The 14,053-nt window shown below is 29.3% G+C and overlaps 1 protein-coding gene across 1 annotated transcript in view; it reads right to left on the bottom strand.

Moving 5' to 3' along the window:
* LOC129978735 (adrenocorticotropic hormone receptor-like) overlaps nucleotides 1-13,143 on the bottom strand; it is a 68,451-nt gene extending 55,308 nt beyond the window's left edge. Inside the window, exon 1 of the mRNA XM_056090659.1 lies at nucleotides 11,854-13,143. Coding sequence (XP_055946634.1) covers nucleotides 11,877-13,127 — 1,251 coding nt within the window. The 5' untranslated portion in view covers nucleotides 13,128-13,143 and the 3' untranslated portion in view covers nucleotides 11,854-11,876. The remainder of the gene's footprint in view (nucleotides 1-11,853) is intronic.
* Between the last annotated feature and the right edge of the window lie 910 nt (nucleotides 13,144-14,053).

Here is a 14,053-nt window from a genome sequence, read left to right as displayed (position 1 = left end):
GCAATACAATTAATAGTTCTTGTATTTACTTTTCACTTCTTCTATGAAACTTGGTGAGATCTTTGTTTGGTGAATCCATTCTAGCACCGCCTGCATGGTAAATCTATCTGTTTTGATTTTATGCAAGATCATTGAAGGTAAACATAGAATACTACTCTGACCATACCTACTACATTTTCCGACTTGCTTATTTGATTATTTTCCTAAATGTGCGATTAATAAGTAGTTTTTCTTCTACTTTTATTAATAAGGCAAAACATCTATTAAAAACAACAGTGAATAAATTCTTATAAAGCTCTTAAGTAATATCTTATGATATTGTTTTATTGGTTCTAATTTCACTTAGCTCCAATTATGTTTAAGAGTTAAGAATTCGTTAAAAAGAGGAAGTGTAACATTTTTGTTGACTAAAGTGAGCTCGACATTTTCAAGTAATACTGTTCAGATAGAAATCTAAAGCTCTAATGAAATGTAGCATTTTTTGTTGATTAAAGCGGCAATGATATCCTCAAGTAATATTGTTGAGATAGAAGTCTGAAAAACTCGTGAAATTTAGTTTTTTTTTTTTTTTTTTTTTTGAGTAAAGGCACTTTCACATCTTTTAGTAATATAAACCTCAGCCTCAAATAATATATTTGAGACAGAAGTCTTGTTTATCACCAATATGTAGGGATAAGCTGCCTTTCTAGAGGACATATAAATAAAAATGACTCGCAATTGTGTTTCTCATCAAGAACTGCTTGTTACTATAGTATTTTCTCACAGATGTAATAAGGATTTGTAGTGAATAGCTTATAAGCCAGTTAACAACTACACTACACGAGCAATTGCTTTTGTATCATGGTCATGTTACTGGATTGCGAACCACAAGGTTCCCAGGTTCTATCCTCGCTCATTTCAAACCATTACAGACTACTATCACTGTTACCATCGATAGGATATTCAAGCAAGACCTAAGGTTTCACAGATGGTCTAAAAGTAAGGAACGATTTGGCATTGCATTTTGTATTTCCCAAAATGTTAAACACCAATATCTTGGAAAACAGAACAAAAAGAATTCTGTCATTCAGATAGAACTTCTAACTGAAGAAAAAGTGTAAAAATGGGATATCGAATGCGACAGCAATATTAAATATGGCGCTACAGAAAGTCCAATTGAAAAGTCATTTGCTCATTTTCAATCCCATCTTCAAACGCACAAAAACTATCAATCATTCACAATAACTCTTCTATTCGACCAGAATGCATTAAGGCTCATAGAATCTACAAAAGCAGCTAAGCGACATATAATTTTTCCAAGCAGATCATTTCTCTATTATCCTTCTTATTATATTCAGGTTGAAGAATCTTTTTCAAACGTACTTTCAAAAAAATCTAATTTTCGACGAAGGTGGGAAATAGACGGAATGAAACATCAATTCAATTGGAAGACAGTTTCTTTTATCCCAGTATCATGGAACATGCAAAATACCGGCTGTGAAATCCGTCATTGCTCATTCTCCTTATAATTCAAACAACTCTGCATCAGAGATTCTGACTGTTGTAAGTGGAGGAGGGGGCCGCAATCTACTTCATTATGCAACCATCTTCCCATTCACCACATCTTCACACCTTAATAAGCCCAACAAGAACATCGAAACTGTCTGGTGGAAAAGCATGAAAATGTCCATGAGCAAAATAAAAAAACTAGTGCAATTCCTACACGAAGACGATGTCCCCCTTTCCGCAGATTCAGATCCAAAATAATTTTTTTCTTTACTCTCCCTAGATTTAATTCACTTACATCAAGAGTTCATTGATATTCCTTAGCAAACTCAGTGTTAGAATAAATTCTAGGAATTTATTGTCATTCATCAAACGCATTTTGTAATGTACAGCTTCTGTAATGTACAGCTCTAGTAATGTAGCATTTTTTATAATAAGTCTTTCCATTTGTAGCCATTTGATTGACAGATAAACCCATAAGTTCTGAATTTGGAGGAGGGGCAGAGTATTGTGATGAAAATAGATAAAAATGCTATACTTTATCTCCTTAGTTCAGAAAGCGAATACCTTAATTTATGTATTTTGACACTAATCCTCAATGCTGTATAGAAATATACAAAAATTGAGTTTCCAAATAGGAAGAAATCTGAAATAAATCAGCCGATGAGATCAAATTTAACTATCATTTGAAACTTTTGAACATAAGATTAAATTTCAAATTAACAATTTCGCTATAATCTCTTAAATTTCATAAAGCACAAATCCTATTGGAAATGGAGAAGATTAACTCAACCATGTTATCCAACGCATGAAACATGTTCATGGTAATCCGCGAGTACAACAGAATGTATTAAAAATTCAAAGAGTGAATTCTCAGTTTCTGGAATGTAATTAACAGTGGCTGAATTCTCATGAGATAGAAATTTGAATACAACCAGACTGTAACATTGAACCCCTAAATCCGAGCATCTGTTCTTAACACAATGTGGCCTCAAAGGAGACGGAACCAATTAGTGCCACGTTTAATTATTCCCATTTTAAATAGAAACTTTATTAGAGAATTGGTAAAAGTGTCTATAAAATGAAACAAAATTGGTTAAAGTGTCTATAAAATGAAACAAAATTGGTAAAAGTGTCTATAAAATGAAACAAAATTGGTAAAAGTGTCTATAAAATGAAACAAAATTGGTAAAAGTGTCTATATAATGAAACAAATTGCGAAGCAGAAGAATCGTTAATTTATTTATTGAATTTGAAAAGTGATTGTGAAAACAAAAACTAATTCTTTGAATCTCTAAAGAGATATAATATAATGACTTTTAGATTAATCAAACCAATAATTTGAATGTCGCATTTTCATCAGAAAAACTGCGAGAACCCTAAAGTAAGAAATGTTTGGTAGTTGTTAAACATATTTTCACAGTGAATGAAATTAAAGTTTTATAATTGAACGTACTGAAACGACATGAAACTGATAAACTGTTTTTTTTAATTCAATTAGATGATACTTTTTTTTACTTTCTCTTACATGTAGTATAGAGCAAGTATAGCAATCTTGAAAAGTTTGAACTCAAGATTTTGACGAATCTTTACATTTTAGACCTCACTGAATCCGGAAAATACATTTTTGTAAAATGTCCATCTGCCTTTCTGTGGCAAAGATAACTCAAAAATGTTTTGGGCTAGACAGTTAAAATTTGTTATCCGGTCTTTACACCAAATCTGCAAATCTTTATTAAATTTTGAGTACAATCTATTCAGAGGAAGCCTATCTGTTTGGCTGTTCAAATACAGCTACAAAACGAAGAGAGACAGATTGATAAGACTCGGTACACAAATTCAGCATTTATATTGTAGACATCTGTCAAAGTTTGAGACAAAACGAACAATGGGTTGATTGCCTGTCTGTCTGTACTTTTAGAAACATATGAACGCGATAATTCAAAAATGCAATGGCTTAAATATATAAAATTAGGTATGGGATACAAGCGCAGTTTTGCATCAAATCTTATTTCAATGATTACGTGTCTAAACTACAAATTCGATTTTCGGTATTGTTGAACTGTTTCCAAGGATTGATCGCTAAAACACACTGCGAGGATAACACGATAGATTCAGGAAAATTTTTTAATTCACCCCAACTATTATATGCTAATGCCCTTCATGTCGTCCTCTCTCTTTAATAATAAATAGTATACGCGAAAGTTTTTTTTAATCTGAATCTATCAAAACATATCTATATTTTAATATAATATTTTTTTACATCTATATCATTTTACATCACAATAAAGAAAGCATTAATCTAAAATAGGAAAAGAATGTTGTCTTAAATATTTTACAACTATTACTAATAATACTATTAATTTAAAGAAGTAAGTAGGTCATTTCACTGAAACGCAGAGTGAACATTTAAAACCATTTCGCAGTATTTTGCCTCAGAAGTCGAATATTTCCATTTTTAATGAATTTCGAAAATAATGAGATTATTTTCAATTTAATTAATTCACTATATTATATCACTTGACTAATGAGAGTTCATAATTGGAAAATTCTTTAAGTCATCATAAATAATTAAATTTTTATCCGTCATCTAGAGTTTTTGGTATATTTTCTTTCTATATAGATTTTAAAATGTAATATTAAATTCTGCAATTTTTTTTTTTTTTTTTGTAATAGAAACTCTGTTCCAAAACTCACATAAAACTTGAAAAATTATAATATTTCGATCCGAAAAATTGCTTTCTTAGTTTACAACAATGCCCCACTTTGAAACAACGTAACGACTAATTTGGGACCAACATCATAAATTTAAGTCACGTCTTAGACACGCGGATGATAGTTGAACCTGTCTCTTCCGACACTATATTTTTTGATTATGTGACCACACCCACGTACATGGTATGTGTTTGATGGATTTTTTTAACAGGTAGTCCTGTTACAAAGCCTATACATAAACGTACCATACCATTTACAATAGTCACCGTGCCCATAGCCAAAGATACATTACTAAATTAAATGTAAGACACTAATCGCACACATTTATTTGAAATATTCATATGGATGGCGTATTTCCAAGATAGATGGAAAATATCAATACAATGGTACTACATTGGTATAGTCTAGGTTTCGATTGCACATGATTTCAAGAAGTAAATACATCGAGGCCCTTTTCCATATTCCTGTCTATTACACAGTAAGAAATCAGAATTACATATCCTTCTGTTAGTTTAATGGAGAAATTTATAAATATGGATGGCAAGAAACTACTCTTTATCATCTGATGGCTACTCTTTATCATCTGATGTAAATTTAGAATTATGAAATCCTTTTCAAAATAATACGAACAGCGCTCGAGTAAAGGAAAGACAAGGTATCGATCTAAATAAATAAAAATAACGTGGAAAATAAGAATGTGAAAGTAAACATAAAACCATATTTCCCTAAAACAACGTTTTTAGAAAAAGAAATGTAAACGCAGTCACATATCTGGTAACTCAAAAATATCACTGGTCTTAGAATAAGTTCATGAATATGTATATAATATTTCAATTGAATCAAAATAATTTTTCGCTTATAAATATTTTCTACCAAACTGAAACAATTTTTAGTTTCTAAAAAATTTAAATACAGTAATGACTCAACCGAAAATTAATTATTCATGTTCATATTGTTCAATATAATTCAATAGTTTAATTATTTTTAAAATCTATCTTGATTATTTAATGCTATCTTTTCCCGCGATATTGAAAACAGCGAAACAAAATTTTTAGTAGCTGTTCTTAATTTATATGAAAAATATATTAATAATTATATAAAAAACAATTAATAATATAATAAGTAATACATACATAAAAAATGCTTAATAATAAAACTTGTAAACAATAATTCCTTTCATAGTAAGCTTAGAAAAATCTTGATTAATATATTGCATAAAAATAAATTACATCATATTTCCTTATTTCTTTATGACAAATTAGGAAATAAATTTAGAAATTTAAAATTTCAATGCGAAGTACACCATAAATACTACCAAAAGAAGATGCGTCTATTTACAACAAATAGAATGCAAACAATGCAAAACATTTGCTGAGGAATTATTATTCTGTGATTACCTACATTTCCGAGTTTAATGCGTGCATTCAAAGGAATGCATCTCATATAATAGGATAGTGGTGATTAGAGTTCACAATCTTCCATTACACTGAAGCACATTAGTATTTGTAGTTATATCAAATTCTAGAAATCCGTTTACAATGTGAAGTTATATTACGTAAAACAGCAATTCATGATTTTTTTTTTATTTTATATGTGTTTAATTAGTGTAAAGACATTGTCCTTTTCTATATAAGTTCCTGTAATCAGTGATTTAATTATGTGTCATTAATTCATAATCTGTCATCTGCTCCAAGTCTCGAATTATCTCACTGTATAATTTCTACTACAAAATGAACTTCAATTTTAATAATTAAATATTTAATCTTGAATCGCAGATGTTTAGATGAATATTAAATATCATTAAATATTTACTACTATTCATCAATTCAAAATATTTTCAGTGTCTCCAATGTATATTATTAAAAAGAAGTATGTTATCGTTATTTCTAGATTCTATGTAATCGCTCTTCTCTCCTAACAGATAAGTGCCAGTGTGTGTAACAAATGATTCAAATAAATTTGAGCTTTAAAATAAAACCTTCTTGATATTACAACAAAAAAATTAATTCTAGAAAGTGTAACAGTGAAAATTATCCGATAGGCTCAGTAACAGATAACGGCGCTTTATTCTACACAAAAACTGTTAATTCAGTCAACAAAAGGAAGAAAAATCATAAGAAAATAGCATATGAGCAGTAAATCGTTATTAAACAACCGCAACAATTCAAAGCTATCAGAAATAATTCGCTTCAGATCGACATTCCAAAGAGAAACTTTACTAAACTACTTGCTTTAGATTGACTTGGCTCGGGTTATTCATTCTCTCTTATCTTTGCACCTCCAGTTTTTATAGAACCTGTTTCAGAGTACTGATTGTTCTAGAAAAAACACTGGAACTCGAGTCCTAATGGAGATATAGCTAAGATTCACCAATATTTTGGTTTCTTTCTGCAAACCTGTTTCAGAGCACTGATTGTTCTAGAAAAAACGCTGGAACTTGAGTCCTAATGGAAATATAGCTAAGATTCACCAATATTTTGGGTCCTTTCTTTTCGTCATCAAGTCTGGGTGCCATTGTTTTCCTTCAAAGGAAACTAATTGTGCAAATAAGTAATATGACAAATTTGTAACAATATTTTTTTAATGATTTGCATATTATTTTGTGTGTAACGTACAAAATTAGATTTCTGAATGATTGAGGATTTCTATTTCAAAAACTTCTGCCAGCATGCCAGAAGACAATATTTTGCGATTTTTTTTTTTCGTTTATTTGCTTAAAATTCATGTGAATGGTGAATGTTTCATGAACTCGAGTCTCAAATCTGCAGTGCCTGAATTTAAAATAATAAATAAACACTTTTAAGTACATCCTGCTATTGCGTATTGAGTTTTTATACCTGGTTCAATCATAACCTCAGTCTTATATTTAAGATTTTAGATTAGTTCATTCATTTTATCAATATAAAAGAAGAATTAACTATATGCTTCTGCTTATTTAGGCTTCTAGTTTAAATTTTTTTATAAAGGAAAAATTTAGAAAGTCGTAGAGGAATATTTTTGAAGCATGAGATTATTATTAATTACATTTTTGATAGTATTATAAATAAATTAAAAAGGAAATGATAAAACAAAAAAAGCAGCCAAGCTTTCCTTTGAGAAATAATTTCGGTTTATTCCATTGTAAAAATAGTTTCTTCTAAGTCACGTAGTTTAGAAATTTGACTTATTCTAGAAAATTCAAATTTCTTTTTTCTTCTTAGCTGAGGATTGCTCAGTTGTAGAAATAGCTGAACCAAATTTGAATATTAGACTGCGATAAATATATTTTATTCTTATTTTTCAGAATTTGAAAATTAAATTATTAAGCAAAGCGAAAACATAAATAAAATCAATGAACATCTTTTCTATAAAACTAAATTAGCTATTTTTCTACTAAAGGACAGAAAAATCAAACTTTTGAAAAAAGAATTGGATTCCTCATAAAATAAAAGAAAAGATTCTGCCAACTCTAAAGGAATGCTCTTCTTTAACATAAAAATAATGATTGATTGAAAATTACCATCCGATATTATTAAGACAAATGTTTGGAATTATTCCCAGCTTTTCATATTTTTTTTCATTTTTTATACAAGCATATTTAATTTAATCATTTTGATATATAGCTAATACGTAAGAAATATTTTTATTAACTACTTAGTGTTGCTGATTTGATTCCTTTCTTCATTTATATGTAATCTTTTTGATGAAGAAAAGATAAACCAAGACCCACACATATACATATACGAAGGAGAAAAAAATGTTAGACTTTTATTTTAAAACTGAAATAATTAAAAGTGGAGCTGACATATAACCTCCAAATAATAAATAATTCTTCATTCCGTCATCAAAAAATATCATAAATCCCAATTACCTTAGAAAAATTATTCCCAAATGTTGCTCGAATTAAGTAGCGTTGAAAATTTTGTAATGTCAAAAAATACAAAGGTCTTTCAACGAAATGATAGAAAGAAAAAAATCAAATATTCATCTTATTATTCCCGTTTGAAAAGCTAATCAAGCAAATCAAGTAAATCAAAAGCAAATCAATCAAGCATTGTTATGCAGAGCTTAACTATAAATTTCATTTTTTTTTAAATTAGAAAACGAAATTAGAGAACGAAAAATTAGAGATTTTTTTAATTATTCTCTAATTTTAGAAAAATTAGAGAATTAATTCTGTAAAAATAAGTCATCACCCGAAAAAAAAATTTTTTTTTCATATCCGATCTTCTTTATTAATTCATATAAAATTTTCTATTGACAATATTTAAAAACGAAAAAGTTCTTATAAACTGTATAATCTTATAACTATAAACGAGCAATTCTTGTATAAATTTATTTATTTCATGCATCTCGGAAACGACTCTGACGAATTGGGTCAAATTTTATATTTAAATAATGTTTTGCTTTATAAGTTTATCCATATAAGTGTCTTTTCTGAAAAAAACATGATTTTACACACACAAAAATTATTATTAACTGTTAGAATAAGTACATTCAACTTCTGTTTCAAAGAATGTCTAAACAGTGCATTCCATTGGTCAGAATAACATGAATGACGACTATGTTGCAGGTCCTCGATTCGAGTCCCGCTTTTTTGCTTTATTTTTTACTTTTGTATTTCTATTTAATATTTTTGGCTTTTTAAGTTTATCGACATAGGTGTCTTTCCAGAAAAAAACGCGATTTTACACCAAGAAAACATTTTTTATAACTAACTATAGGAACCTTTTTCTCTCTGCTCTCATGCTGACAATGACACACTTACACCATCTCAAACCCGTTTTCACCATGAAGACTGAGTGTAAGTTCAAAAATATAAGTAATGACAGATAAACTTTAAAATGAATACTGTAGTAAGTGCATTCATGATTTTTTTATTTAAATGGCAAGTTCTAATGTTGGTAAGATTGAAAAATATTCATGTTTAATCAGTATGTGATTCGTCTCTAAATATTTTCTACAAAAAAACGCGATTTTACAAAATAAAAAAAAACTGCTGATCGAAAATCGGCCTTCCAATTATTAATATCTAAGACAATTTAGTAGAAATATAATATTGCGTCAAAACTACCAGAAGAAATTGATCTTATGGTTAATTATGCATTTTCAATTTTGGAAAGGAATAGATTTTTTTATTTTCTTAATATATCAATTTAAATTGCTGCTTTTCAAGATGGCATCTGTATAGACAGCGAAATGCAGTCTCTTGAAGATATTACATTCTGCCTTTACAACGATTTTCTTAAAAGCGATGTATTAAGAAAAACTCAACAAATAATGACATTTGGAAGATTATCATTTTGTCTTTGATGATATCATTATATTTTAACAAAATGAATGGTATTATATTAATAAAGCACTTGCTAATTGAACGTAGTATATACATTGAGTTATCGATAAAGATTTATATATGGTTGCTTATTTTAATCCTGGATCAATATCAATTTTTTATATTTTGTAAATCAGATATTGGATTAAAAGTTAAAATCTCGTCGGATAGAGATAGATCTCGATGTCCTGGTTAGAAACAAGAATTTTTTTCTCTTTATTTTATAAATTTATAGTGTCCTGTTTAGAAAGATCTCGATGTCCTGGTTAGAAATTAGAATTTTTCTCTTTATTTTATAAATTTAAAGTCCTTCTTCCAAAAAGGGTATCAATGCAGATAGCAAAATGCAGTTTTCAGAAGATATTTGTATTTACAATTATCTATTTACAAACAATAATGACGTAATAAAAAAATGTGATGGTGATACAATGACTTTGAAAGATTATGATTATACCGTTATTGTTATCGTTTTATCTGTTATTAACCAATTTAAGAGTATGATAATTATCGAATTAAGATATTCAAGTTTAGAGCGCAGACATATGTTTTCACATTTGAATAAATATATATACAAAATGCTCACTCTAATCCTGAAGCATTATTTATTTTCTAAACTTTTAGAGACAGGGCTCAGGGAAAAATTCTTTAAATAGTATTAAAGATTAAATTTTAATTTCATACTGTTTAAATCGAATAATACCTTCCCAAACAATTAAGATTTTTTTTATATAAAAGCTACCGATTCTATTAGTCATATTTAGTAAAATATGTTTTAAACTTTAACATTTTACACAAAAATAATTTTTTTTCTATAATTAAAATTGACCAATCATGAAGCTTTGAATATCATTATATTGGAACATTGTTTGACTTGAGGAAAATCAACTAAACAAAAACGGCATTACTTGAGACCAACCGTTGACTGCCTTAAACAATGAAACTCAAAGTCTTTTATGTTCCAGATGTAGAATATACAAGGCTAAGAACTTCAGAAGCCAAAGTATTATACATTCTAGGTATAGAACATATAAAACATTAATTTTTTTTCATTTTGAATGTTAGTTTGTTAGGAATATTTTATTAAATATGACTAATAGAACTGTCAGAAGTATAAAAATTCAGTTTTGTAATTTTTTTCAGTACATTAATTAATTGATACAAATGAATTATAAATCTTTACTCCATTTAAAGCATTTTTCACGCAGGAAATAAATATCTATCTCTAACGACTCAGAAATTAATTATCGGACTACAATTTAAGGCAATAAACTGCGTAAAGCTTTTAGAATTCAAACTTTGAACTTTGGAATTCGAAAAGAAAATAAAACTGTTAACCGTGTGTACGTTAAAAATAAATTTTAAATAATCAATAAAAAAAATTTCAATCCAGAATTATTTTAATTTGTTCATTAAATTGTGAGTTTAAATAAAAATTAATAACTTTTCTTTTACAGATTCTACATTTGAAGGAAATGTTAATTGAAATTTTAAAATGAAAAAAGCATTATTTCCGTCAAATTTTTATAGAGTTAAAAAGAATTACATTATTTAATAATTTTAAATATTTCTGAAAAAATATTTTTAGAATTCATGCAATTTTTTTCTTTTTAAATTTCCTTTCTTTCTAACTGTTTTGTGTTATATTCATCCTATGAAATCTTTTTTCTTTTTTTTTTGGTTTTAAGAAATGATTTTGTTAACGTAATCCAGTTTACACATGATTTCTCATAAAATTTAAGAATTACAAGAAGTAATGATTAAATTACTTTTAACATAACAGCGTAGATGATAAATTCTCTTTTTATTTAACTAAGCTACGAAATTTCTTATAAAATATAAATAAATCTTTTTCTTAAATTAAACCATATCATTGCTTAAAGGTGTTTTTTTTTTTGTAACTTTCTGAGTTTTATAAAATTTTGAACTTTGCAATTCATACTATACAGATTTAATTTTAATAATAATTCTAATTTTAAACAGCTTAAAAATTTAAACGGAAACCTATAATATGAATTCTTTAAACAGTCAGTTTTTCACGTAAAATATAAGCAAATCAATCAATATAAAATTAAATTTAATCAATATAAAATTTTATTTATTACCAGAAATTGAAACTCCACATTTTAAACCAAAAACCACATTTTAAACTCCAAAAAGGAAATATTTTTATTAAGTCAAAAATAACATGCAGATTCTTTAACATGCAATCTTCATGAATATATTAACATGCTATCTTGATGAAATTTCATACACTGCAAAACAATAATGTCCAACTTGAAAATGTACTTATCAAAGCATGGATTAAAGTTAGCATTTTCAAATATAAGAATGTTTCAGCTCACCTTCACGGCAAACGATTTTCTTATCAAGCTTGATTCATCATTTGTCCACCATTACAACCATTCGCTTTGCTTCGTCTTGAGGCATCCACAAATGTAAGTCGGTTCATCTCAGATTTGTAATGGATTTGATGATTGACTGATTCATCTGTGACGGCACCCAATCTTGTCCTGTACATTGCACCAAGTGCCCCTTTAATCTCTGGCATCCTCGCTACGTAGATAATTGGATCCAAGAAAGATTTCACCACTATCATACTATTGATAAAAATCGCCACATAAACACGAACCCATAGTTGGATTTGTGTCACAGGTATCGGACAATCGAGGCATGTGAGAACGAAAAAGAGCACCGCAGGCATCCATCCTACTACGTACGTGCCCAATATCAGCAGAGTGGTGATCACAGCCTTGACGCTCTTGTGCAATTGCCGACCAGTCTGGTGCTGAAGAACACCCAACTGATGGCGTTTCACAGTAATAAACATGTGAATATACATGATGGACATGAGGATTAGTGGTACAAAAAACAGAGTGGATACTGTCAGACGAAATGGGATGCGCAATAGAAAGTCATAGGTAGAGCAGTAAGGAGATCGGAAACCATCCTCAGGAACAAGGGAAAAGTATGCCAGAAAAAAGACGACTGGAAATATCCACATGCAAGTAATTGCCCATGCCACTGTTCCTCTGGTGACTGTGGCGGCATAGTGCAAAGGTCTAAGTATTCCAATGTAGTGATTTATAGCCAGGGCAAGGAGATGAAAAACTGCCACCACCATGCCACCCAAACGAAATGCTTCCAGAACCAGCACATAACAATTACTGAAGGGTCCCATGTCAACTCCATAAACTATGGGGAGAAGACTGTTGACCACTAGTCCAACACCAATGACCAGCGACGCATAAGCGTCAGCCACGGCCAGTGACAGGCTCAATAGAAGTGTTGGTGACAGCGATTTTCTGACCCATCTTACACTGAGCAGTATGATAAGGTTGAAAACCAGAGACAGTACACATACAATGAGCATGATGGGCACCACCACTCTGTACAGTTTCCTGAGGTCTATCTCATCTTGCGATGGCATATTAGGAAGAGACGACTCATTGAAGAATGAGTCGTTAGTGTCATTAACGGTGTCACATAAGCTGTGGGAGTGTCGAGATGATGTGGGGAAGCAGTCAATAAGATCCGAGTAATCAGAAGTTTGGAGTCGCGAGTCGGCATGCCGTAGTCGCCGGTCCATCGGCCAGAGAGCAGGCGGGCGACTCCGCATCGATTTCGGGGAGATGCTTTGGTCGTGACTCGTTCGCTGAGAACTGAGGGAAGATGAAATGGGAAAGCTTTGAGGATGAGGCTGCCCCCTGGATGGTGCGCGGGATCATCGGAAGAAAATGATTTTATCTCTTTTACGGAGAATAAGTTTTAGATACAAACTTTTGGTTGGGATGACGATAATAAGAAGCATGCGGAATATCAGAAATAAAATGCAAATTGATTGATAACTTTTTTTAAAAAAATATATCACTACTAAGTGTATTATAAAATCCTAATTAATGCGCAAAGAAAATTTTTGACTAGTGAAATTTTTTATTCTTTTGAGTTTGATTAAGAATTCTCAAAATTTGCAATTTGCAATTTCAAATATGGTTAAAATAATTGAAAAACCTTTTTTTTTTTTTTGCTAAATTAAGAGAGAAAAAAATTTATGCAATAAATTTTCAAATTTTCGAGGAATGTTTTTTTAGAGCAACATTTTATTAATATTTGATGATAAATATTATAAAATTTATAAAAATCTCAACACTCAGACCTATTCTTCTATTTAGGAATGCGTTCTATAGTTAGTTTAGAAATTTTTAGAATATGATATATACAGTTATTAAAATCGTATAATAAATTAACATTTTTTCAGTTAAGTAAAACCATTTGTTCATAAATATCTTCTTCCAGATATATCGAAGAATTTTCATGTAAAAATTATATTAATTAACATATTCTGTGGAAAAATTTTATCTTATCCGAAATTGATGAAACATAAAATAACACATCCTGCATTTATTTACAATTTTGTTGGCGAAAGCTGGTCCCTTGGTTTATTATATATGAAAAGGGATAATTCTTATGAATAAATCTTTCAAAAAAATTCCCAAATTTAGTGTAATTTATAAATTAGCAAATACAAAACTTAATAACAAATTG

The sequence above is a fragment of the Argiope bruennichi genome, chromosome 1 (genome assembly GCF_947563725.1).
Source record: "Argiope bruennichi chromosome 1, qqArgBrue1.1, whole genome shotgun sequence".
NCBI classification, from domain to species: Eukaryota; Metazoa; Arthropoda; class Arachnida; order Araneae; family Araneidae; genus Argiope; species Argiope bruennichi.
The sequence above is the reverse complement of the archived record's forward strand: the minus strand, read 5'-3'. Positions and strand labels throughout refer to the sequence as shown.